General features: G+C 36.9%; 4 protein-coding genes across 8 annotated transcripts; 2 read left to right on the top strand and 2 right to left on the bottom strand.

Moving 5' to 3' along the window:
- The first annotated feature begins 206 nt into the window (after positions 1–206).
- Positions 207–3,485, top strand: LOC121263435 (NAC domain-containing protein 53). Its single transcript, XM_041166326.1, is given in 7 exon segments — positions 207–558; positions 672–869; positions 872–948; positions 1,052–1,246; positions 2,012–2,500; positions 2,591–2,708; positions 2,904–3,485. Coding segments are annotated over 7 exon segments (1,653 nt in total). The 5' UTR covers positions 207–392; the 3' UTR covers positions 3,314–3,485.
- A 4,011-nt stretch (positions 3,486–7,496) lies between these two features.
- LOC121263429 (malate dehydrogenase [NADP], chloroplastic) lies at positions 7,497–13,466 on the bottom strand. The gene is made up of 14 exons (XM_041166314.1): positions 13,060–13,466; positions 12,888–12,981; positions 12,223–12,309; positions 11,389–11,473; positions 10,219–10,400; positions 10,053–10,123; positions 9,873–9,963; positions 9,700–9,774; positions 9,512–9,613; positions 9,268–9,390; positions 8,498–8,566; positions 8,347–8,415; positions 7,983–8,036; positions 7,497–7,894 (listed from the first exon to the last, which is right to left on the bottom strand). The coding sequence occupies exons 1-14, from the start codon at positions 13,215–13,217 to the stop codon at positions 7,841–7,843; spliced, it is 1,314 nt and encodes a 437-aa protein (XP_041022248.1). The 5' UTR covers positions 13,218–13,466; the 3' UTR covers positions 7,497–7,840.
- A 2,947-nt stretch (positions 13,467–16,413) lies between these two features.
- On the top strand, positions 16,414–20,781 carry LOC121263395 (4-coumarate--CoA ligase-like 5). Of its 2 annotated transcripts, XR_005940255.1 has the most exons (5): positions 16,414–17,838; positions 18,038–18,105; positions 18,192–18,294; positions 18,387–18,760; positions 20,771–20,781. XR_005940255.1 is itself a non-coding variant. In XM_041166264.1 (4 exons), the coding sequence occupies exons 1-4, from the start codon at positions 16,414–16,416 to the stop codon at positions 18,510–18,512; spliced, it is 1,722 nt and encodes a 573-aa protein (XP_041022198.1). In that variant the 3' UTR covers positions 18,513–19,131. The 2 variants fall into 2 exon arrangements, 1 of the variants encoding a protein (XP_041022198.1); XM_041166264.1 differs by lacking the exon at positions 20,771–20,781 and having other exon boundaries at positions 18,387–19,131.
- LOC121263409 (acyl-CoA-binding domain-containing protein 4) lies at positions 19,480–26,097 on the bottom strand. Of its 4 annotated transcripts, none has more exons than XM_041166279.1 (14): positions 25,846–26,097; positions 24,234–24,359; positions 23,954–24,031; positions 23,747–23,863; positions 23,192–23,258; positions 23,010–23,071; positions 22,675–22,814; positions 22,295–22,421; positions 21,757–21,871; positions 21,568–21,656; positions 21,032–21,115; positions 20,133–20,453; positions 19,977–20,036; positions 19,480–19,821 (listed from the first exon to the last, which is right to left on the bottom strand). In XM_041166279.1, exons 2-14 carry the CDS (start codon positions 24,348–24,350, stop codon positions 19,642–19,644), a joined length of 1,557 nt encoding a protein of 518 aa, XP_041022213.1. In that variant the 5' UTR covers positions 24,351–24,359; positions 25,846–26,097; the 3' UTR covers positions 19,480–19,641. The 4 variants fall into 4 exon arrangements, with proteins under 4 accessions (XP_041022213.1, XP_041022219.1, XP_041022227.1 ...); XM_041166285.1 differs by lacking the exon at positions 25,846–26,097 and adding an exon at positions 24,664–24,802; XM_041166293.1 differs by lacking the exon at positions 25,846–26,097 and adding an exon at positions 24,542–24,659.
- Positions 26,098–26,394: the final 297 nt, after the last annotated feature.

The following is a 26,394-nucleotide window of genomic DNA, read 5'->3' as shown; positions in this document are numbered from 1 at the left end:
CGGAAAAGAAAGAAGATACCCCACACTTTTAATTCAACAAAGATTATTGATGTGATGTGATAGGTAGCTTTGACGGGTCCTAAATACAGCCACGTTCACGCAGGTGAGATTTAACACTCACCGACGCTGTAACCCTGAAATCCACCCAAGCACTTTCCTCGAAATTATCTATATATTATCTATATATTATATATATATATATATATTTTTTTTTGGTCAGATTTTACCCCCCAACCCTTCAACTTCCGACTTCTTCTCCAAGAAACTAGACTCTCTCATTTCTCCCTCCCTCATTTTACTCTCTCTAATCTCTCTCGCTCTCGCTCTCTGGATCTTCTGAAACACTAACCCTATTGGCTATTACCCTCCTCGATCGCTACAGTTCGAATTATATGGGCCTTCACTCGGAAACGTCACTCGCCCCCGGGTTCCGATTCCACCCGACCGATGAAGAACTCGTCCGCTACTACCTCAAGCGCAAGGTTTCTGGCAAGCCTTTCCGCTTCGACCCTATCTCCGTCATTGATATCTACAAGTCCGAGCCCTGGGATCTCCCAAGTAATTCCTCTCCCTTTCTCTCGCTTTATTTTTATATTTTTACTTTTCTTTTTTCTTTTTTCTTTTTTTTTTTTTTTTTTTTTTGTTGACTTTGGGGATGCGGTTTCATTTAGTCAAATCGAAGCTCAAGAGCAGGGATTTGGAGTGGTATTTCTTCAGTGCACTCGACAGGAAGTATGGGAATAGTTCGAGGACCAACCGGGCCACGGAGATGGGTTACTGGAAGACCACGGGAAAGGACCGAACGGTCCGCCAAAACTCGCGCGCCGTAGGGATGAAGAAGACCCTCGTTTATCACAGCGGCCGGGCCCCCATGGCGCTCGTACCAATTGGGTTATGCACGAGTATCGCCTCGTCGACGAGGAATTGGAGAAAACCGGAATTGCAATAGTAAGAGAGTGATAGGATTGCCATCTCTTTCCTGTTTTTCGTGTTTTCGAGATTCTTATAGTTTATGGGTATTGGAATTGACGTGTTTTTGGGTTGGGGGCAGGATTCTTTTGTGCTTTGTAGGGTTTTTCAGAAGAGTGGGACGGGGCCGAAGAATGGTGAGCAGTATGGGGCGCCGTTTATTGAGGAGGAATGGGAAGAAGATGATGTGGCGGCATTCCTGCCGTGTGAAGAAGCTGCAGTTGACGATGTGGTGGTTGGTGATGGTGCATGTGTTGAAGCGATTGAACTTGACCAGGTTTGTGTTTTGTGCCTTTCTTTTAGTTGGTAAATTGTGTCGTTGAGATGTTTTGAAGTGATTAACAAATGATTCTGTTGATTTGTTGTCAATTTTGAGTATATTGGTGATAAGAATTTGTAGGGATGAGGTGGTTAATTGATACTATAAGTTAGGTGTGTAAAGTGAGGTTCTTTTGAGGGCAAGATTAGAAGAATGTCAAGAGTCGGATGTTATCTGTTTGGAAGTAGATTTTGAGGGGTGTTTCGGGCGGCTATTAGGAAACATTTTTTTATGGCCCCCATTATTGTAAAAGGGGTTCGTTCAAGTATGCTGGGGAGTTCCGTGTGAGTAGTCACGTGGAACCTTGTGGCAATGGACATCCCAGATCTTTATATAAGTTCTACTTTTGCTCAAGCTGGAAAGCTACTTTCAGTATTTCAGCTTTATGTTTCTAATTTTTGTGGTAATGGTTTTTTCCTCTCTTCTAAGAATCGCAATCTTTGGATTCAAGATGACATATGTTTGGCTTTGAATCCTAGTATGTGATTTGAACATGATGATGGATATAACTTTAACGCAAGTATATCAACCATCATGTTGTTCCTCCGTCTTTGCAAACATATTGAGTAGTTGTGAACATCTGCGAGGTGCTCTCCATTGTTGCTTAGGATGTCTTATACAGAGTCCTACTTGTTCTATTCCCTGCTAGTCTTACCTAATATTTTTCTTGATTGCTTCAGTACTTGAATTCTTGTATTTTTGAAACGTGCTTTCCTTCTCCAGGATCTTGAGATAAGCAATCCATCTGAAAGTACTCCCCCTCCTTTGAACTTTTATTATGGGGATACTAGCAACGATGTTGAGCAGTATGAGGATTTCGTTGAAGACTGTCAAACTATCATGGGCAGTGGTGAAACTTTTGAGCTATGTCATGACGAGAAGTTGGTTGACATACCAGAGCAATATGGGATGGATATGAAACCCATCAAAGATGAATTTTTTGTTGAATCAAGCCGAATTATGAAGCCATCTGAAGTCAATTACTCGCTTGATGAACCTTATTTGGATGCTACTGATAATCCACTGTTGGGTGATGGATTTTTCCTTGAATCCGATGATCTTTTAAACCCGGTCGAGTCAGATGCTGCAGGTTTTGACATGCTGGATGAGTACCTAACATTCCTTAATGCAGATGATGACATGGCTTTTGATCCCTCTGAAATTATGGGGGGTGAAAACTCGTTTTCTAATCAAGCAACCCACACACAGGAGGTAAATTCATACTTTTGAAATACTAGGAGTTGCACTTGTGATTTGGAATTTAGCATTGCAGCTTCTAATGAACTTATACCTCTTTAACAGCACTTAAATGGAGGAACTGAAAAAGTGTACATAGATAGTCAACAGCCATCAGAGACACAGGGAAGCAATGATGCATCCACTTCAAAGCAGAAACCAGAGGCCGCAATATATGAATCAGGTAGGATTTAATTTAATTTGATCAAGTATCACATCTCCTCGTGTAACTTACTTTTTGGTATTTCCCTGTGTATAAATGTAGAAAGTTATAGAAGTTTGAAGCATATATATAATCTCTTGAGGCTTGTATGCATTCTGGTATAGTTTCCCCCTCTTCTTTTGATCTTGGCTTATTCTTGTATGGTCTATGGTGTAGATATTAAGAATCCATTCATCAAACATGCCACTCGCATGTTGGGCAGCATCCCTGCTCCTCCAGCATATGCTTCAGAGTTCCCCGCAAAAGATGTAACTCTTCAGTTACATTCCGCTGCACAATCTTCCAGCTCCGTTCATGTCACTGCTGGTATGATCAGGATAAGAAACACGACTTTAACCAGCAATGGGTCAGACTGGTTGCTTGGCAAGAATGGTGATGTCAACTTCGCGATGCCCTTTTTGCTACCACAAGGTGACACTAATTCTGCCACTTGGGTGCCAATGGCTGGCTTTCATGCAGGCAAGACAGCATCCGTAGTTTCATGGGGCTGGTTCTTCTTAATATTCTTTTGGGCTCTAATTCTTTCTGTGAGCTTCAGATTTGCAAGCAACATATACATCAAGTAGTGCCTCAAAATTATGATGGAACATTTTTTGACCCATGGTTTTCAGAAGAATTGTGATCTTTGAAGGAAAAAGGGGGTGATGTAGGTTTTTAAACAATGTAAAATGTTATTTATGTTGTTTTGTATATAGTGTCTTCGCGCGAACGGGGCATATTCAAATATTGAACTTCTTATGTTGTCTGTCTTGTCAATGTTATCCTTTAGCACCTGGAGCAAGTTGGCATGTTCTTATGATCAAATTTAGTCCAATTGAGTTATAAATATGTTAAATAGAGTCTTGGTTGCAATTGGAATAAAAAGTACAAAGATTAAAAATTTGCAAGATCTAATGGGATCGACCTTGCTGGAGTAATTGATCGTAACCTTTGTTTCATATATCTCTGGTTGGGGTGAAACTGGTGTTGTTGGAAAGATACAAATTCATGTTTCAAAAGGATCTTAAGACTAAATTATCTATAAATTCATCTTCAACAATCTTCAGATTTCAACTTTTAGGCAAACAAAAGATTGCAAATTTTCAAGATCTGACAAGATCAACCTAATTGGAGTAACTTGGTCATATCTTTTGACTCCCATATCGGATTGAAGTGATATTGGTTGTCTTGGAAAATTAATTCAAGCCTTAAATATATATAAACAAAAGGGGGCGGCTACTATGCCGCCCCATTTTGACCGCTGGGCATACCGCCCAGCGTAACTTTTTTTTTTTTTTTCTTCTTTTTTCTTTTTACATTTTTTTAACATATTTAAATATATTTAAAAAATAAAAAAAATACACCAATATACTTAAAATCACTTCCTTAATTATTAAGTAAAAAAAAATAAAATAAAAAAATAAATTTTGATTAGAGTCAAATAGAAGTGTCAAATTAGGGAGGCAAAGTAAACTTTCTCTAAACAAAAAGTCTACTGCACTCGGAGTGGGAACCTCTCGTGTACCCGTCCCTCCACGTGGAAAAATTGAAACGGTGCGTTTTGTATTTAACCCAAACAACAAGTTCATCTTCTTCGTCTACCCACGAATAGAGTATGAAAGGTTGGGTCTTCTTCTCATTTTCGTCTACCAACGAAGACAAACATAGGTTATAGGTTCTTCTCAGATTCGGTGATTTTGGGTGATTTTGTTGTGTTATTTCTCAGTTTTTTTTTTCCTGAATGTGTGGGTAAGTTTGAATATATGAATTTTTTTCTTCTTTCAGTTTTTAGTTTTTTCTAAACGAGTATCCACTGGACATAAGTTTGCAACTCGAGTGGAGAAGAAACATGAAGAAGAACAGGAACAAGAACACATTCAAAATATTGAAATAAGAACAAGAACAGGGAAAAAAAAAAGAAAAAAAAAAAAAGAAGATTAGTGGAAAAGAAGTAGAAGAAGGAGAAAACCGTTTTCTTGTCTCCACTGGGATTGAATCTTCTGCATAGAAAGATTTCCAGAAAAAAAATTACTCCTAAACAGCTACCCAAATAGTATTGTAAAGATCAAAGAACAAGGCAGCCACTCCTAAAACAGCTACCCAAAAAATCATTTTCAAAACAACAATTTTTTCTGGGAAGGGTTTGATGTGCTTCTCAAACTGATTTTGGCGTTAGTAGGGATGGGTTTGATTTTCTGAAATCGCTGACCCTTTTTTTTTTTTTTTTTTTTAATAATAATTGGCATTAATCACGTCGGCCGATTCCGCTAAAGGTACTCAACGCCAGCTCTAGGTCGTGGAGAGAAATTAGGATTACCATATTCATTGTATTCTTAAGAGAAAATCTTAAGGAGTTCATTATAAATAGAACATTAATTCTCTCTTGATAAATAGACTTCCATCATATTATGCCCGTGTTCGAGCGTTATTGAGTCCATTGTTGTCTACGTATTTTTTGGCTGGAAGGATTTTCGAAGCTACTGTTGAAGCAAAAATCGAGTTGGTGCACGTAGTGAAACTATAGAAAGGCCAATGGTCCAGAGCTGCCAAAATGCAGAGATCAAGTGAGATAGTGGTAGGGTTGCAAGCCAGAGTAACTCAAGTCAAATTTAGTTACTCTAAGTGTCTTTTAAGTGTTTTTAAATTGGTTGTAACGAATTCAATTTATATAGTGAATTTTATTTGGTGAGTTACGCTCAAAGTTGATGTGTTGATTATTTCTTGTAATCTTATTGATTGATTTGTTTATTATTATTTTAAATAAGCCAGAAAAATTGGAAAACATCTATTCACTCCTCTCTAGATGTATTTGGAATATGAACCAGTGATATTTCAAAATGCATACACAAACTGCTAACGGCGCAGCAACTAGTGGAGGGTTCTCCGCATAACTACGATTTGAGACCAAAGAACATTCTGCGCTGGTTAAGGGTCATGGGTTTGATCTACATTCTGAGTAGGCTAGGATATGGGTCCTAATTTTGTGGTACTATAGGCCTTGCTTCTCCCTATTGATGGTCTGTGGTCTTGGTAGTTTTCTATTTTTGAAGTGTTGGTTGAGTTTGATAATATCTACTATGAATGTCAGAGTAGCAATTGATATTGATGAAATCTACCACTGCCCGTTTTGAAGCTATAAATAAAGTTACGTCATCATAGCTGCAACTTAGTACTCGTTTGAATAATTAAATAAGATAAAATATTTTATAAATAATAGTAAAATATTTTATAAATAATAACAAAATAATTTGAGTTAAGATATTTTATAGAGTTTTAAAAAATAAGAAAAAAATTTGAATAAAAATATAATGAAGTTAGAATATTGACAAAGACTGTAATCGAACCGAGCTCATCTTTGGCTTGCTGAGCTCAGCTCGACTCAAAATACTCGAGTTTGAAATCGAGCCCGAGCTCAAGATTTTTTTTTCATTCTTTATTCGAACTCAACTCGATAAGCTAAACTCTAAACTCGAACTTATCCCACAAACAAGTTTGAGTGGAGCCAAACTCGAGCTTGAGCTCGAATTGTTTATTTTTTTAATTTTTGAATAAAATTTAATAATTAAACAAAAATAATAATATTGAATTTATACAACTAACAAATAGAACCTCTATTAAATTATAAAATTTTTAAAAAATTATAAATAATTAATATCTAACTAGTTGATATTTATCAAAAATAACAATATATTATATGCCTACATATATTATTAATAAATACACTTAATATGATAGTATATATCTATTTCATATATAGTTCCCACATACTAGTATATGAAATTATTAAATTTTATCGACTAATTATTACACAAATTATAAAATATACCTATGAAGTGTATTCACTATATAGACACAAGTAATTGGATTACATATTATATATTTAATTATAAAAGTGGTATGCTTATATTATTAGCTAATACATATATATATATATATATGTATATATACATAGGTGCATATATATTTATCAATATATGAATAAGTTTTAATCGAGTCAAGCTAACGAGTCGACTCGAACATAAATGAGCGGGCCTTAATAATCTTTAGCCGAGTCGAGTCTAGTTTTGTTGGATATGTGTCATTTACAAATCGAGTGAGTATCTGCTTTCACGAACGAGTTTTTTTTTTTTTTTTATGAGTCGAGTTTGATTCGAGTTTAATCGATCAAATACCCAGCATTCTATAAAACATACTGGTTCATTTACAAATCTAAATATTTTTATAATATAATTTTGTAATATTATTTTTATTTTGAGATTTGAAAATATTGTATTAGTTTTTGTGCTTTATTTGAAAGTTTGAAAAAATTATAATGATTATGTAATAATTAGATAAAAAAGTTGAATTAAAATTGAAAAATATTTGTATTTATTGCCTTTAGATATTGAGATGAAATGAAATTTACTATCCAGATTCCAAACCAAAACCTTGCTAGTCCTCGCCCAACACGACGGCTGTGTTGCTCTTTTTGTACGACTCGGGATGCCCCCGCGCTTTGAACTATTTTCGGTAGTTGGCCTTCCGCTTCTTTTTCGTCTCTTCCCAACGATATGCAAACACAATAAACAAGGAAATATAAGTAACTGATCAAAAGGATAAGCCGAGAAAGAACAAGGCCAAATCCCACGCATTGAGGCACCAACCAAAAGACACATTTACAATGCACTTTTCTTCCCTTGAAACTCCCCTCTAATCGTCTTTGCTGCCTGCCCAAAAGGAAAACAACTCCCATCTTTGCTATTCTAAAGTGCAATTGCCTACTCAAGGGCAGTCATTAACACGGTTATCATAGAAAGGTTTTTCAGGTTACACAGTTTAAGCCATGGGTCCCGAATAATGATAGACAGCAATCACACTTACTAGAAGTTCATAATAGAATTACTAGCAGAAAGATGATTTAGGCCAGATCGGCTTATGCAAGGAGGGCAAAGGAAAATATGCGTCAACACAAAAGCTGCAAGCTATACCATCAAAAGAAGTTTTCAAAATTCAAAGAGAATCTTTATTTCATAAATAATGCAATGATCTTAATTTCAGTATCTAGTGTCTCTCCATACGGCTCATTGTGGTAGTTTTCGTATCACTTCTTGAGATGAAAAGCAGCCCGATAAGTGTTACATCTCCCCAGGAAGCATCGTGTCCTCGGGTAGATCGCAGAAAGCAATGCCCTGCCAAAAGAAAAGACAGCGCATATGAAGCTGATACACATACACAGCAGGAGGCAAGGGTGAGATAACTACAATATCTAGTATCTACCTCCCCTGTAAGGTGGGCCACGCATCTCTTCTCAGCTAGCAGTTCAGCTTCAGTCTGCAGAAAAGAGAGAAAAGATTATGTCGATTGGGGAGATCCTAAATTCCTTTTGCTAACTGACCATGACTTGGAGCGACATTACACAAAAATCAACTCTCTTCATATTCTGTTCAAGTACATACTAGATAAGTACTGATTTTCAGAGCAAATGAATATTAGTTTAGCTCGATGCAAGCTTAACCGACCACTTCATTGCGTGATCATTCATACATATGTATACTACAATGATTGTCACCATTGAGAAGAACGGATTTTGTTCTACTTTCATATTGAATCCGGACACCTCTTAAATCAGAAGATAGCTCACCTTGTTTATTCGCTTCAGAAGGTAGTCATCAAATATTACATCCTCGACAAATTCATAATCACCATCTCCCTGGAGGATGGGAAGAATAACGTATGAGGGTAAAGTCAAATAAATAGTATGAAAAAAAAAAAGAATTCAGACTTCAACTTACTTTTGATCTGCATGGCATGCTGAAAACAATATCCTCCGCTATTCCATAAGGATTTCCGTTAGTATAAACCTACAATGACACTGTAACTATGAGACTGGAGACTAAAGCCAGTCTTTAATGTGTCAGTCGAGAAACATGATTATGATAGTCCTTGAATTGAATATATAACCTGATTACTTATGCTACCTAGGCAGGAGTTTACAGTTAAAGTGGCATTCAACTAACAGTTTCACTTCAAAAAATACTCTCGCTGATAACAAACATCTCACTATTGAGTCACCACACTGTTACTATTCGTAAATCTGATACTATTTTTTTTTTAAATCTAAACAAATCAAAATAAATCAGCCTATAAAAACAGCCCAGCAAAGAGAACCTGTACCAAAAAAACATACATAAAACCTACATAGTCCTGCAACGTAAATCTGATACTATGCTTACTGATTGATGGACTTTTTCATTTTGATCTGTTGCGTTCATATATTACAGAACATGGGACTCTTTGTTTTGACAAGTTGTGAACAAAAAGAAGAGAAGTTGGCAAAACGAAAACCCAAGACTATAACTGAATGATTTCCAAGAGCCTCTTCTGTTTTTCATCATATATGTTGTGATTTCTTTACTCCCACCATTGGTATGAGTGGGGTCGGTGCCGGTGGATCTCCCCAACAGTACGGTTCCTTAGAAATTTTTGATTTGGTTCTCAACAAACTGACAGCAGAAAAATAGCTTATATCTGTATGCTTGCATTCTAATGAAATTGAACTCACTCCAGATGAAAACCAATCACCCTTGGGGGTGGGAGTGACTAAAGACCGGATTGCATCGACAATAGACACAGAAGTAGATGCAGCAGAAGATCTTCCCCATTTTTGGATCAGCACACCACCTCTCTGCAACTCAAAATTTACTATTTAGCACCTGAAGATGAAACTCTTGTTGGTCAATAATTGACCTTGCTATTGCACTGAACTATGTTTGCATCTTTGTCTATTATTGATCTGCGAAACTTACCTTTTGGACCTTTTCTGTAAATTCCTCTTCTAACCACTTGTGATCCTTGATAACTTCTTTGACACGCAAGCCATTGATTCTAGCATTTAAAAAGTCTGGGACCTGGTAAAGTTAAATACAGAGATTCTTTAGAAGACGAGGGAGGGAATTTTTTCATGCTTGCTATTACAACAGGATCTCTTAACGACCTGTGTTGTTGAGTGGTTTCCCCAGATGGTCACGTTTGACACTTTATCATAGAAGACACCTGCCTTGAGGGCCAGCTGCGTAAATCATAGCCATTATTTAGAATAATTCTTTTTTGGCCATGGCAACCATAACTATTTATAATTGCTGCCAATAATTTTCACGAGGATTGTACCTGACATTTTGCTCTATTCTCGTCTAACCGAGTCAAAGCATGAAAATTTTTTGCCGGTATGTTTGGAGCATTCTTCATACAAATTAATGCACTGCATAGGAGAGGAAACACAACACAGTTACAGGCACAATATGAAAATAAAAAACTGAATATCCAGCAACCAAAACCAAATCCACTTACTTAGTGTTGCAGGGGTTGCCTACAACTATTACTTTGACATTACGGGATGCAACGGCATTGAGAGCCTTTCCCTATAATGATGGAATAAAAACAGAATACATGAACCAACTTGGTATAGCTTGCAGAAAACGCTATGATTCATACCAAATGAAAATGTGAGTGATACCTGCTCCGCAAAAATCTGCCCATTTATGTCTAGTAAATCAGCCCGTTCCATCCCAGGCCCTCGAGGCTTTGCTCCTATTAAAAGGGCCCATTCTACATCTTGAAACACATCATATGGATCAATGCCTATACTAACCTCCCTCAGCAAAGGAAACAAAGAATCCTCCAATTCCATAGCAACACCTGCATGAATTAGCTCAACATGGAGATATGTCAGAACATCATTCTAGAAAAATTATTCGTAGAGAATGGTAAATCTGAAGACAAATAGTTACATTAAAAAACAAAACGATTAAAGAGAGATTTTTTTGTACTATCTATACTTTGTTAATAGCGTAAAACAGAATATTGGGCATGATAATTAAACTGGAATTTATGTTCGCTCAATTCCTTAACAAGGAAAAGCAAAATATTTTTTCAAGAACTCATATACAAACCAGTCCCACTGAGATTCTTTTTCTTCCTTCCGTTTGATTTTCTAGTCATAATCTTGATCAATAAGGAAGGAGAACTCAGTTACCACCAATATGTACCCGGCTCCTTTTTGAAAGAAGGATCATACACCAGTAAGGAATCATATATTTCCACATTGAAAAATTTTAGTTAACTATTCCGCTAGTTGTGTCCCACCCATGGAAGGGAGTTTGAATTCACACGCGAAGAGGAATATCAGAATATTAATTAAATGATTAAATTAAACATTTCCTAATTAACAATAGACTTTTAAAACAAATAATTTTTTATCAAAATGTCCTCCATTTTGTTCAAAGAATAAACTAAATGTTTTGTTTTACCCATGAAAGCATATGCCCTTAGCTTTTGGTTTGGTTGAAGATATATTTTCTTATGTGATACAAACCAGATGATCTTATCTCATACCTACACTATGAAGGTAATAAAGAGAGAAAAAAAAGATGAGTTCCTCTTTCTTTCACAACACAGGAGACATCCAAGATGAAAGTCTCATGCATGCGTTTGTGTTGCCAGTCTTTATAATGAAGGAATTTTCCTATTGGTTACAGGAAAAAAAACCATGTTCTAAGGATAGAGATAATTGTGGTAATAGGGGAAGGTCATTTCAATTATATATATTACTTGGGTTGAACAATGCTGGCCTGTTAACTTTTGCAACTAAAACTCTCATCAGAGTGTGTTGAATTAAGATACAAACCTTCAAGGGCTTGGAAGGACCTTTCAGAACCCAATAATTTCAAAGCAACAGGTTGATCAGGACCAAAAACCTCACCAGATGCAAGCTGGACAAATAAATATAAAGTCAGATCCTATGTCCAGAAGAAACAGCTTTCACCTGTTATTACCAGGTCATGATGTTATTTCTTCTGTTGCACGTTTTTTCCTTCTGTCCCTCCACTGAACAGTTTGTTGTGACTTGGTTTTAGAGCTTCAAATGCTGTGGACGTGGACTCAATTTATGTGAATTTGCAAAAGGAGCCAATAAGAGTTCGAAGGGAGTTTAATTAATGGGCTGTGCATGACAACTTTTCAGTAGTTATCCGAATGAGTGAGGCATTACCTTGATGAAAAACATACGTAAATAACAACTTTTTCTTTTTCTTTTTCTTTTTTCATTTTATCTTTTTAATGATTTTATGCTATATGCCTGTGATTTTGGACAGCTAAAATCTTAAAAGAGGTTTTTCACAAAAAATAAAAGTTTTGGTACATAATTGCATCAACAGGCTGGGGTGAATCTTACTATAGACTGGAATCCTCAAGTTTCAATTTATCAAAACCAAAAAGAGTTCCCACGTCAAACTTATGGGAACAAACTAATGATGATAGGAATGATTGGGTCAAACTGCAGGCTTAAATCTTAATTGCCTAGTATCCCATGCACAATTTTGGTGGTGACCAATGTCAATTTTAATCTAATAAAGAGTGCCAAGTTTTTTTAAAAGCAAAATATATATATATAATGACCTCCCAAGAACAAAGGGAAAAAAAAAAAAAAAAGATTCTAGGCTTTGGATTTAAAAACTCTTACTTTGAAAAGCAGATGATTAGATATCATCCCAGCAGCACCCGAGACTGCAATATTAATTAATTTCTTCCACGATTTTGTCTCTTCGTCCTGGGATCACGCAATAAAAGACTTGTTATATGTAGAAACACGGATTAAAAGAAGAAGAAAAGATCTGATTCTGATGAGCCTTTGCCGCATGAAAAGAGTTAAAAGATGTCAAGGATATGGACTTTCTCCCACTCTCACCCTCTCCAAAGAAACATGCACGGGAAAGAGAATTCATGAATACGGGGAAAATAAACAAATTTAGAAAAACAGAACTTTTATGTTTCAGAAACCGGAAAGGGAGAAACTTTTACAATCTACTGCAATACAGGCCTTTTGTGAAATCAACACTTGTGAAATCACTTAGTACATTTGAGTTCGAATCCTACCCAACACTCTTATCTCATTTAATTATATATTCCACAGGTCTTGGCTCACTCATCGAGAGGGAGTAAACTTTTTGGATAAATAGTGATTTCACACCTTGCATCCACAAATGACTACTACGCATAATGGCAAACGATATCAATGCATTTATAGTAGGCATTGGAACTACTACTCAATCGAAATTTTACATTTAAATTCACGATGAGTGATTGTGCTAACATAAAAAGACGAGCATTTCCTGGACGGAAACTTACAGCCTTGAGATCATAGGTGAGGCAGAACACGCCGTAGCATTCAGACTTCTTCTTGGGGTCCTCATCTTGCACTGCGACCGGAGATTTAACTTGACTGAGAATTTAACAAAACAAAAAACCCATAAGACTATGGTCTCAGGCAAGAATTGGTGGGGATTGCCTAGAAGCTTACTTTGGTGCAACAGAGCACGAGATTGCGGTACTTCTAGCTCGAGGGAACGGTCGAAAAGCGCAGCGGCGGTGATTGTAGAAACGGTTCGATAAGAATGATATTTGAGAGGATTGAAGGTGGGTCTTGGTGTATGAAGGCGATAACTCTGCAACCGCCATGGCAGCAGAGACAGATGCTTTAAGAGAGGGTGAGAGAGGAAAATAGTTTGAGAGAGCTCTAGCTCAGAGAGACAAGCTCTCCTAAACAAGAGATAGAAAGAGTTTTACGGAGAGGGAGAGTCTGGCTGGGAGTTGAGATTCTGAGAACTTAAAAAGACTGTGATATGGAGGAGCGAGTGGTGGAGGAAGTGGAGAGAGAGGCAGTTGGAGTAAGAAAGGATTATTTTGAAAAAGGCGTTAGTGTAAGGACGCGCACATGACACTTGTCAGATAAACGCGAGCCTTGAAATCTCTTTGTTGTTGGGCTTTTAATGGGCTGGAATTACAGCTTCCTAGTAGTAGAAGGCTCTTCTATTTTGACACGTGTGAATGTAGTAGTATTGATAATTTTATACTCTTCTTTTTATGGATGTAATTTGGGATGTTGGGCTTAGCTTTGGTGAAAATGATTCCGGTTATCCGATAATCTGGTTTAGTTCCGTTTAGATTTAAAAATGAATTGAATTATTTTAAATGAGTTGAATAAAATATTATTAAAATAATATTTTTTAATATTATTATTATTATTTTGAGATTTAAAAAAATTAAATTATTTATTATATTTTATATAAAAATTTAAGAAAATTATAATGATAAAATGAAATAAATTGAGATGAGTTTACAGTCTAAACCGAATCTAAACCTCTATCTCTATACACTGCTGACCACTGGCCAAAGGGAGGGAGAAGAGATTCGTGTCCCCCCTCCTCCCTCCCTCCCTTCCTTTAGCGGTCTCACTCTCTTCTCTCTCATCTCCATGTCCATACTACCGCTAATTTTAATTTTCGAGTGTTTTCGTGCTTTTTCTTTCAATACTCGAAAATGGCCCAATCTACTTCCGTCCAATGTTCAAACCTCCGCATGTGCCGCTCCGACTCACTGGCCATGCTTTAGTATCTTAACCTAAAATGTAAGGTATGTTTAAGCCGACGATCAAATGGCCCATGAAATTAAATATGAAGTTATTCAAGAGGGGCTCCTGATGACCACTGTAACATGTAGAGATGGTCCCAAATTCTTTGAACACTTTGATATATGAGGACGCCCAAAAGTGCGGATCAGCAAGTTTTGGAGTTATTTTGTGCAATATGCAAAGATATGCAATTGGACAAGTTGAATATGTACATATCTATCATTCTCTGATTGTTTGTTTGATGAAGAAGCATAGCATTTTGCGAAGGGTAGTCCCAACAGCCAAAATCCCAAACATGTACATCGTCTTTAATTTCGGTGGCTCCCTTAAGTTTTGGTTGAGTATATTTGGTTGTGGTAATTCTTGCCACGAAATGAAATAAACAAAATGCATAATTCCAAGGGGTCTATAGGCAGTGTAACTCTTTGACTGATGGCTTCGCAAGGTTGGGAGCTTTCGGATTGAATCAGACTTGGAATGATAGCTCAGAGTTACCTCCTGTAATCAGGCTTGGATAATAGTGGTTTGTTGAGTTTGCGCCCAATGGAAATATCTCACTTGTGAATTTGCTGGGACGGTACGTAAATTCAAGTGGATTTCATATAGACATAACTTTTCGTATGGAAGATTGGTGACGGAACTTTTAGTATAGATGTCGTTTTATTTTTTATGTTGGCTTTATTTTGTATAGAAGGAACGGTGTCTGTCTTTTGACTCATATTTATTTAATTTGGTTATTCATCGTATAGATCTTGGTAATTAGGTGATTTTTTTTTTTTTAATGCTTGGGCTTTATTGGTTTATATTCTTGGTATTTTTTTTTTTTTGTAATTTATAAGTGTCAAGATGTAGAAACGGTTTTTCTCTGTTATAAGTAAGGACTATTTCAATAAATTTAGAGAGGAGTCACTCTTGAACATGTAATTCTCACTCTTCTAAAATAAAAATATAAAATATAAAAAAAAAATGTCTACATCTTCTTTTCAGACCTTTTTTTTTCTTTAGAGAAATACTCTAACTACAAAGTGATTACATAAAAGTAATTCTATAAACTGACATAGTTTAATATGATTCGTCAGATTGTAAAATTACTTTTATTATAAAGTAGATCTAACGGATCAAATGAAGCCACATCAGTTTGAAAGATTATTTTTATATAATTCATTTGTAGATGTAGCAATCCTCTTTTCTTTACGAGATTATAACTAAGCAAATCCAACTTAAATAATTACACAGGGTTTCTCAGCCCTTCCTTCTGATTTGCTTCCTCAAGAAAATAAAATAAGAAATCCTCATTTTATTTACATTGCTGTTGCTGCTTGTGCACTGACAGCAACAGAAGAATTATTTATGTGCTTTCTTGAGGCTGCACTCTCCAGTCCATCTGCCTCGATGTAGAGGAGAACAGTTCAAAATGGAAAGCACATAACAATGTGTCAAAAGTACTCCGGATTAAAACCTGACCACTTGACTTACCCAGAAAAAATGTGTTGTTGGGTTTAATTCTCACGAAGAACACCCAAAAAATGGATTTTTGGGGTTGGCCAATAAGCCCTTGGCACTGAGTTCTGACCGAGCGAGCTAGAGCAAAAATGAGCTACGTACGGCCAAGTCCAGACTGTTTAGGACAAAAATCAGCTATAAACCAACGCATAAACTTAAAACATATATGAGCTGCGGGCGGCAGAAGTGTGATTGCTAATATTCTGACAGTATCTTTGGACTTGGGCGGCAAACAGTATGTATACTGACTTTTTTGGTTCCAACAAAAACCGTTGATAACTATGACCATGAAGTACGAACCTTTAGCACCATGTTTATCTAGTATTGCAGGACAATCGATATGAATTTTCTAATTACAAGATATAATGACTTAGCCCATAAAGAATCATTGCCATGTATACCAGTTGACCAACCTCTTAAAAACTATAGGCCTTTTACTTTACATTCTTCTTTAAAATCCTGTTTCTTTCAACCAAGAGAGGGAGGAACCAAAAACAAAATAAGATATCATGATTCACGACTTGGTCTAAATCGCCTTGGCCGGCATCTTAGTATTCGTACACTCAGAATATTCCTAATTGACGTACTAACCAATGCATATGTTGGAGCCTTTCGGTCACAAAATCCAACAGCAAAACCTATTTAACCCACATTCATGTGAGATTTTGCCATAGCCGAGAATCAAGTAACTTGAGCACATATATTCGATATAGCTTAGCGAATTAATCGATCAAAGACAAAATGTCAGTCAAAGAGACGCCGTGGAAAACCACCACCGAAGAAGAATCCGCCAACCCTCAACAGGTATTCGATGAGAAAAGCGGTTTCGACCCAGAAACCAGAATCTACCATTCACTTGTCAAACTTGGTGAACAGAAACAGATCCCCAGAAGGCCAGACCTTGACACTGCCACATTTGTGCTATCACAATTCCCAGATCCACACAAATCCGAATCACAGATTGCACTCATCGACGCAGCCACTAATCAGCATGTCACCTATGCACAGCTCCATAGGTCAATTCGTTCGCTCGCATCAGGCTTGTACCATGCTCTTGGGGTCCGACAAGGCGACGTGGTGTTTGTCTTGTCTCCGAACTCGCTTCTCTACCCAACCATATGCCTCGCCGTGTTCTCGGTTGGTGCAGTGCTGACCACAGCCAACCCACTTAACACCCAGGCAGAAATCGCCAAGCAAGTTCGTGACTCAGGTGCTAAGTTGGCCATTTCAGTGCCCGCAGAACTCCACAAATTAGTCCCAACTGGGGTGCCCACAGTTCTAACATCGGGAAAATCCAGCAACGATAATTTGTTGTCCATCGAAGAGTTGATTGAATGCTGTGATGATCCGCTAGAGTTGCCACAAATCTCGCGGGCTCAGTCGGACACAGCAGCTATATTGTATTCTTCGGGAACTACTGGGACAAGCAAAGGTGTGATTCTAACACATGCAAATTTCATTTCCCTCGTGACGTTGCTCCAATGGTCAGTGGAAGTAACCTCATCCGAAAAAGACGTGTTTTTGTGTTTCATTCCCATGTTTCACATCTACGGGCTTGCGTTCTTCGCGCTAGGATTGTTTTGTTCGGGAGTCACCACGGTGTTGATGCAAAAGTTCGAGCTCCAAATCATGCTTGATGCTATTCAAGCACACAAGATTAGTAACATACCTGCGGTGCCGCCCGTGATACTCGGGCTAGTAAAGTATGCAAGAAAAGAAGGGAGTGACTTGTCGTGTTTGAGAAGGGTGGGCTCAGGGGCTGCACCGCTGAGCAAAGAAGTGGCCGATAGATTCAGAGAGAGGTTTCCATGGGTGGAGCTAAGGCAGGGATATGGACTAACAGAAAGCACTGGAGCTGCAACTTTTTTTGCGTCGGGCAGAGAGGCTAAGGCTCGTTCGGGCTCCTCAGGAGTGTTGCTTCCAAGCTTTTGTGCTAAGGTGGTAGATACTGAAACGGGAAAGGGATTGCCACCTTACAGGGAAGGAGAGCTGTGGCTGAAGAGCCCTACTATTATGAAAGGATATTTGGGAAATGTGGAAGCTACCACAGCAACAATTGATTCGGATGGTTGGTTGAAAACCGGTGATCTTTGTTATTTTGATGAGGACGGGTACGTTTACATCGTGGATCGTATAAAGGAGCTCATCAAGCATAATGGGTATCAGGTATACCTCGCAGTTTTTGCATCAAGATCAGTTAATGATAGATAGAAGGTGTTTTTAACTTAATGGTCCAAACTTCTAGGATCATGAATGGTTTCAACGATGGTTGGGATCAGAACCAAAAAAGATGTCAAATATTAATTAACGACCATAATGCGTTCTGGATCATGTTCAAGGTTATATGTTTTGAATGTGTATACAGGTGGCTCCTGCAGAACTAGAAGCTATACTTTTGAGTCATCCCACTATTCTTGATGCAGCCGTTATTCCGTACGTTATCTTACATCCGTCTCTTTCTCCCTCTAACAAAAATCGAAATCTCGTATTCATCAAAAGAAAATATCAAAATTTTGCAGGCTTGAGGATGAAGAAGCAGGACAGATACCAATGGCATACGTGGTAAAAGCAGCTGGTTCTGAGCTCACTGAAGACCAAGTAATTCAATTCGTGTCCGATCAGGTTTGTCATGTGCCCGTGACTCTTCCACTCTCTTTCCTTGGTAGCCATCGGTAATAGTTTCTGAGTTTATGGATATTATATGGGAATTTCAGGTGGCCCCGTACAAGAAAGTAAGAAGAGTTGCTTTCACTAGTGCCATTCCAAGGTCAGCTGCAGGCAAAATATTGCGGAAGGAACTCGTTTCACAAAGCAAACAGCAACTTATCTCCAAGTTATAACGGTTTTCTCCCCTTTTTCTACTTTGTTTTCCACCAGAGAGGAAAGAGGAGGTTCGAGAAATAAAATCGATAAGCCACAATGTTTCTGCAGTGCATAAACTAATAACGAGAGAGTACGAGGATATATCAAATTTTCTCAGAACAAATGTGAGCAGAAGATAGGCCTTTTGGAGGTCAATCTGTTACACGACGGGCTGAGGGCAGGGAAGTGAAGAGGAGATTCGCAGCTGGAGGGGCCGTATGAAGAAGTGTGAGGAATTGGGGAAGAAGAGATCAACCGAACCCTAGATGCTCAAGTGTGATTTTGGGCTTCATGGGCCAGACGGAAGGAATGGTCTCGGGCTTCAGTTTTACAAGAGACGTGGGCTGGAAGCTTCACCTGCTGGGCGCATTGTTATTTGCTTTTTCTATCTGATGTATTAAGTTATAGCCCATGATCTGTTAAAGGGCAGTTTAGTATTTTCATGCATTCAGTACTATTTAGGTCTGTCACTCTCACAGAGTTAGTTTATGCAAATAATACAGAATATTCTGTTCTCTCTGAATTTGGAGGAGCCTCCCTCGAAGCAGGCCTCACTTTCATCTCTATCAATATACAGATTCTCATTTTCAGTATCAATTCTCATTCATCTTCTTCATTACATTCATCCACCATCTGTGCAACGGTCTGTAATATACAATTTGAAACAGCTTCCTTTTGCTTATCAGAGAAATTTTTCCAAATGTTGCGATGGCGTTACGGATTAATATGAATTGTCATACCTTCAGATGAAATTTCAGGTTACAGGAATAACACGAAAGAATAAATGGGAAGAAATAAAAAATAATAACAATGAACAGAATGTGGGATTCCATTCCAAAAACAAACAAAAATGACAGAAAGGTCAAATTTTATTGTACAAAGTTGAGTCTTATCTCCATAAGATCTTACAGTGATCAATGGTTGGCAAGAACTTCCAAGATTTTCCCCATTGTGCGCTTGCAAACCATGGTCGAAAATCACCAGAGGTTTTCCAAATAGCAACTGCTGTGATCTGCCAAAGCTTAAGAACATATTATACTCTTAGCAGCGACTGCTAACCGATTGAATTATTCCCTGATAAAATTTCTAGGCACAAATATTCAACTTTTATGCATTGCCAGTGCCCCCAGCTATCCATCGCCAAACACCACCAGAACCTTGGCTCTGAACAGCTGAAGCTAGTTCCATATCCTGCTCAAATGCAGACTTCTGTCTCCGAAGTACCTGTACCTCATTCTCTATGGACTGCACTGATTCTAGAACCTTTTGCAATTCTGTGATTTGCGCCTGGATATCACCAATACCGTTAAAAAAAAAAACAAAAAAACAAAAAAAGGCCAGCATATCATACAATTAAATTCAGCAGGATAATTCAAGTGACCCAGTAGTCTATAAAGGAATAACAGATAAAAAGTAAAAAAAGGAATAAATGAGTAGGAAACCTCCAGCTTAAAACATCTTGATCTCTCGGCTATTAGTTGACCTTGGACTGAAACGAGTTCCTGAAAAAATACGGTTCAAACAATGAAAGTTTTAAAGGCTGACCAATTGATAATCAGATAAATTAGTAACAAAAAAAAAAAAAAAAAAAAACATACCTTCGACAACTCAGAATGAGTGCCTTTTTTCTCTCCGATCTGTCCCCTAAGCCTAGTATTTTCAGCTGTGACTTCTGCAAGTGACAGCTCCAACACATCTTTCTCTTCTCTGATGGCCTTAATCTCATTTGTAACATCTTGTTCAGAAAAACTGTTTTCAGCCTCCTTAGAGTTTGAATCTTCTGCTTTTGTGAAATTTAACTTTTCAGCTTTGGTTAAGGCATATGCAGCAGTAACAGAAGCTGCTGCTGCAGCCGCTGCTGGTGACTGGAAAATCTTGGGACGTGATGAGTCCCTGGGTTTTGGTTTCATAACAAAAACCTAGGGAATAAAAGTACAGACACAGAAATCACAGAATGCAGTTTAAGTCGCAATCACAAAATCAACAGGGGAAAACTTGAAAATAAGCATTTGCAGATGAATAAGTTTTAGGATTTAAGGCCTAATGCTAGAATTGTGAGCTATGAAGAGAGTTCATATGTTTTTTTGTCAGTAAATAAGAATTTTATTAATATAGGCGAAACCAAGTACACGGGACATATACAAAAGCAACACCTATGCATGAGTGTCTAAAGATACAAGGAAATCATGTTCGGTCATGCCATTGAAATCTATTACAATCGACTAATGGAATAAAGTATGAAGAAAAAAAGTTCTAATCTAGTCCATTGTCCGTTCACGATCCCCAAAGCTTCAACCATTCCATGAGAGGAGTTCATACGTGACACAATAGAAAATCTCATTGAATACCATGTATCGATTTTTATTTTTTTATTTTTTTTGGTAGGTAAATACTTCGTTTCAACATATGTTGATGTGTTCAAAATCAATGCAATCTTAAGAGAGAAATTTTTTTAACCCAACGTCTAATAAGCAATAGGAGTTAGTATATAACATACCTCATTGCTGTATTTCCCATTGTAGCCACCGAAGGCAACCAAATACTTCTCACCATCAATTAGTGCCGAGCAAACACTCAGTCCCTGTTTCCATGTTTATATCCTTGATCATGTACAAAATCAATATATTCATGTGCTATGAATTCCAAGTGCAAGGCACTGTCCTAAATTAGAACATTTACAGTAAAACCCTTCATAAATAAGATATAGCACAATACACATGATATTCACGACTCTCCACCCTAAAAAAGATACGAGTCTGTTCAACAGTTCATCTCACTTCAAGCAGAGCAATAGGTTCTTTAACTAGACCCTGGCGGGGTCATCCATGCTTAAATAAAGATTCATATTTCAGGATTCAAAACAATGTTAAATGCCAACACTAGCACCAGAAACTTGTCATATAATTATATCACTATGGTGCTTCTCAAGTGTTGATACCAATCATTCAGAATCTGCTAGAAACAATCAAAAGCATCTTACAGAATTGATAGAAATGAAAAAAAGGAGAGAAAGAAAAGGAACAAAGTAGTGACCTCACTAGCAAGCGGATCCCTGGGCTTCACAGTTGTCAATGCAGACCAAACTAGCTTAGACATATTTAACACTAAAGTCTCAGGGCAACCTGCAAAAACATATAGTCACACGTCCTTGAATATGCTAACGCAGATAAGAAACTGCAGGCATAGACAGTATATATTTAATAAGCATATAATTTTACATACCACTTTTATTATCTCCACCACCAACTATATACCAGTTTTCATCAATGTTTATTCCAGCATGCCCAGCTCTGGCAGTCACTAAATCACCCTGGATTTGTGGTTGGGACCATTCCATCTGCATGTATAGTGGAGCTTCTCAGCCTATAATACTAGGAATCAAAAAAATGCCTGGGCAGAGGATAAAAGTTCAGGCAATCGCTAAGTAGAAACCCAAAGTATAGATAATTTTCAACTTTCCTACTTATCAAAAAAAAAATTCAACTTTCCAAAATCTTGGCACTATGCATGTGCTTTTTGTGTTGTTTGTGTGAGAGTGTTAGTCCATATGCATTATTCACTTGTGTCAGTAGGTGACACATACTAACCATCAGGGAACCAAGTTTTATTCTACTGGCAATGTGAAAGATGCATTTTACCCTAGCGATCCACTTCTTGACATAGAATTGAAGCAGGATTAATATTTTTTTATCCCAAAAGTAATCCATATATACAATGAAAAAGAAAATGTGCAAAGAGATTCTTCTGTACAAACACTTACAGTCTGCAAATCCAGTACGTGTAGGTCATTGAAGAAAATAGAATGAGAACAACCGCCAAAAACTAAAAGGTAACGTTCCGCATGCACTGCAGCTGTGTGATCGAATCTGGGAGCTGGAGGTGTCTGCCTATCATAACATAAGAAAGTGATGAAGAACTCTTCCGAAACCACAGGATTTTTTTTTTTTTTTTGATCGATAAACAAATTTTTATTGATCAAAAGAAGGCAAAATGTCCAAGTATATGGGACATATACAAGAGCAACGCCTATGCATGCTAGTTTAGAGATACAAGGAATTCATGAAAAGACATGCCATGGAAATCAATTACAATCGACCAATGATCTGAGACCACAGAAATTAGCTGGGACTAGATACTTACGTTGCCTCCAACAAATCCCAAGTCATTGTTTCCAGATCGAGAACATGGACATCATTCAACAATCTCCTGCTCTTGTCCTCTCCACCAAAAACTATCACTCTGGAACCAACAAGAGTTGCAGAATTCCCCCCAAAGGCTCCCTGGACGTATAATCTATCAGTGTACCATCAAATCACCATTAAACTCAGAAAATCAAATCCACTCCAGTGAAAATGAATATTCAATATTTTCCTGGCTAAATAAATAGATAACAAATGAAATTTCAGAAAACAATTGACGAAGCATAAGCACAAGGCCAGAAGCAAAATTAGTAGTAAGTAGAATCAGTTACTGACCGGCACTTTTCCTGAGGTCTCAAGGACACCACAGAGATGTGTTTCGAGATCGATGAATAACACTAGAACAAGTCCATTTACACGGAATAAGGTTCTAAGCAACACAAGATAATAATGCAGTATTAACAGATAAAATCAGTAATCTCTTTACCAATGCCAATATGGCTCTCGGAGAAACAAACCTGTTATTTTGTCAGATGCTTTCTTTGAATGCCCACCAATGAGAAGAAGTCTATTTCCCCACTTAATCTGTCAAACAATTGAAGAGCAATTTAAGTAATTAATTAAAAAGAAGTCGAGTTCCTAAACTAATACTAGGTCCCTGTGCGTGAATTCCAAATTGCTAAGAAGGCAGAACAGATTACGGTTTACAAAACATCCACGTTATCTAGGAGTCATGGGATGGACTTCTCATGTATACTTGGCAAAACAAAAACCACGGGGTCCTTTTCAGTGAATCCCACATCACTTACAAGGAAAAATAGATAATGGTTTTTTTAAGTGCCCAAGGTATCTCAAGAGTCTATGAATGTTCACTTATGGACCTCATCATCCTTGTCACCTTTATTTCTTATAATTATTTAGCTAACAAAGAATAAGTAAATTAACAGATAGAAGTCAGACATAACCGGGGAAAAAAAAAGGCAGCAGAAAAGCACACATGCTCAAATGGAGAGTACAATTTTTTTTCCTTTCCTGATAAATATGGACAGTATAAATTTGCATGAACTTCTTACCAAATTGTGACCTGAGGTGGCTGGAAGAATTCCCAGTGAGCCTCTGTCCTCAAATTCATCAGCATTTGGTTGTTTCAGTTTTAGATTAGACCATGCCAAACTTTTAAGATCAAATACCTGGAGAATATCCAATCATCTGATGACTCACGAGAGAGGATTCAAAAATTAATTTGCAAAATTGGATGGCCAATTGGGCATATCCAATACCTGAACATCAGACAGGTACCGACCATTACGACTTCCACCAACAACATATAATTTCTCATCAACCATTGCGGCAGCATGCTACGGTTAAAAGACATAGCAGTATGATTAGTATCTGGCTCATAATTGAAGAGAAAAATACCAGAAGAATATGCCAATGATCATGGACTCACGATAATCAAATGCAAATGGAATCAACCTTAATAGTCCGAAGCCCCATATGGGTAGAAATGCTGGAACCAACATTATATCTTGTTCAAATTTTCTACGGAGAAAAAATCACCTTGTAGCGAGCTGGTGGCCGTTGACCAGAGACGGGGAGTGCTATCCACTGGTCATAAGCCACTCCCGATTTCCAATCGCTAACATCCAAAGCTTTCTTAACCTCCTCTGTTCCCATACCAGCTGTCTGCAAGTCACCCACGTAGATTATTGGAAATCTCTTCAACAGGTATCTCAGTCAAAAACCGACGATAATTCACAGAAGCTTATTACAAAATAAAAAAAATATCACAGTAAACATCAAACATCCAATGATAACGAGAAAAAAGAAGATACAAAGGGTTTCAGATCCAGCAACAGTGTACCCACCAAAAAGTTGGATGTCTCAAAATTTATAGGGAAAGACTTCTAAATAACTACTAGGATAACGTTATATATTATGAGAAAATAGTTATCATCGCTAGTAGGATAAAATTTAAGAAATCACTGACCTTCTTATGAATAATTAGGGATCGCAGTAATGGAGAACAAGATGGCAGAATAGTGACCCAGCATAAGTTAAAAAACACAACAGAACAAAAAGAAGACTAAAAAAGAAAAGGAAAATAATTTACACATAATAATTTTTTTTTATCAGTAAAATATACAATATTTTTTTCAACACATTTCAATATGTTAAATTAGACGTAATTTTGTAAATCACTTTATAAAATTAACGAGTAGCATATAAATCTTAAATAGACAAATCTTGTATAAGTTTTTTATAAAATAAAAATAAAAATAAATCTTACTAATAAAGAATAATTTTTTTTACAGTTTTTTAAAGTAAGATTTATTTTTTACATGAATTTATATAAAATTTATCTATTTAAAACGTGGACAAAACATTTCTCAAAAAGAAAATGGTCAACGGCTTGACAAAGAAATCATGAGCTGATTGGTCCTAAAGAAACGTCTCGCCAACCACGAGAAGTTGGATAGGTCTTTGTTGACCTGAGTTAAGTTTATAGAAGGCATTGAACATTTCAGTTTACGAAAACAAAGAATTTCAGTCAGTAAATTCTATCTAAAGTGTGACGCTACCACAATAAGATCTTCGCTTGAAGGCCACAGGTTGCGATTAGAGATAAATATTAATATTAAATTAAGATTGAATTAGATATAAAAAGAACACTACGTATAAAAGAAAAATCAAAATGGAAGTCCGTAAAAGCATGGCCTACCGCGAAAAGTTAGCAAATGCTGCTCTGTATTCTGTAATATAAAATAAGAAACTCAATAATTTCTCTAAAAGAAAATGAAGGATTTTTAGAAAATTTCACGGGAAAGTGGCCTAATTCAAACATTTAGCTTTCTAATTGCTATTATTTACAGAAAAGCGTCTTCTTCAGCACTTGAAAATGTCATCGACTCAACTATGTTAGCCCGTGCTAATTTGTTTAATCGTGCTAATTTGTTTACATAAAAGTATCATATTGAAAACTTTAGTTTTCATTTTCTCTCTGTTTGTTTCATTTTTCTTAACAAGCAAACAGACAACAAAATTGCCCGTTGAAATAATAAATTCCATGGTAAGAAAATCCAAATCCGAAATCAGAAATTCAAGCAGAATATAAAATCGAATCAATAAGTTCAAAATTATCGGAAAACAATGAGGAACAGGCATGACGTACCTAAAATTCCAAGAAGAAGCTCGAGGAAATAGCAGCCGTTGAAAAAGGATCGAATTGAGATTCGAGGTAACCTAAACTGGCCGGGGATGGACAATGTGGTTGGATCGGATGGTGCAGAACACGGATCTCCGACCAAAGCGAAGAATCCAACGGCACCGTAGAGATCTCTCAATCTCTCCTTCCCTCCCAAAACAGAGCCTCCGTACGGAGAAATTGTGACGAAGCGCAGAAAGTCGTTTTAGCTCGGGATGGTAATTTATATCCACGGCAACATATATAGTGTAGATTACTGTGGCTCTACACTCCTCTACTAAGAAGCATTCATCTCTATCTTTTAAAATATATTATTAAAATATATTTTTTCTATTTTACATATTAATTTTTACAATATATCATATATTAATTTATTTATTTTTTCTTCATAACATTTAAATATTACACTTTTTAATATTTTTTATTTATTTTAAATATTTTCTCTAATTACTAATGATATTCTCATTTTTTTATATTTATAATATCTCTTCATATACAATATCATATAATTATGTT

The sequence above is a fragment of the Juglans microcarpa x Juglans regia genome, chromosome 1D, assembly GCF_004785595.1.
Source record: "Juglans microcarpa x Juglans regia isolate MS1-56 chromosome 1D, Jm3101_v1.0, whole genome shotgun sequence".
Classification (NCBI taxonomy): domain Eukaryota; kingdom Viridiplantae; phylum Streptophyta; class Magnoliopsida; order Fagales; family Juglandaceae; genus Juglans; species Juglans microcarpa x Juglans regia.
Note: the sequence above shows the minus strand (reverse complement) of the source record. Positions and strands in the feature narration are given on the sequence as shown.

What these genes read in the sequence shown, in the direction of transcription:
- LOC121263429 (XM_041166314.1), bottom strand. Translation starts at nt 13,217, where the DNA reads ATGGCGGTTGCAGAGTTATCGCCTTCATACACCAAGACCCACCTTCAA. An exon ending in GGCAGATTTTTGCGGAGCAG is followed by an intron (nt 10,124 to 10,218) that starts GTATCACTCACA and finishes CCATCATTATAG; the next exon opens with GGAAAGGCTCTCAATGCCGT. An exon ending in TTACAGAAAAGGTCCAAAAG is followed by an intron (nt 9,391 to 9,511) that starts GTAAGTTTCGCA and finishes TTTGAGTTGCAG; the next exon opens with AGAGGTGGTGTGCTGATCCA.
- LOC121263395 (XM_041166264.1), top strand. Translation starts at nt 16,414, where the DNA reads ATGTCAGTCAAAGAGACGCCGTGGAAAACCACCACCGAAGAAGAATCC. An exon ending in TCAAGCATAATGGGTATCAG is followed by an intron (nt 17,839 to 18,037) that starts GTATACCTCGCA and finishes ATGTGTATACAG; the next exon opens with GTGGCTCCTGCAGAACTAGA. An exon ending in TTCAATTCGTGTCCGATCAG is followed by an intron (nt 18,295 to 18,386) that starts GTTTGTCATGTG and finishes TGGGAATTTCAG; the next exon opens with GTGGCCCCGTACAAGAAAGT.
- LOC121263409 (XM_041166279.1), bottom strand. Translation starts at nt 24,350, where the DNA reads ATGGGAACAGAGGAGGTTAAGAAAGCTTTGGATGTTAGCGATTGGAAA. An exon ending in ATGGGAAATACAGCAATGAG is followed by an intron (nt 20,454 to 21,031) that starts GTATGTTATATA and finishes TTTATTCCCTAG; the next exon opens with GTTTTTGTTATGAAACCAAA. An exon ending in CAAGATGTTTTAAGCTGGAG is followed by an intron (nt 19,822 to 19,976) that starts GTTTCCTACTCA and finishes GGTGATATCCAG; the next exon opens with GCGCAAATCACAGAATTGCA.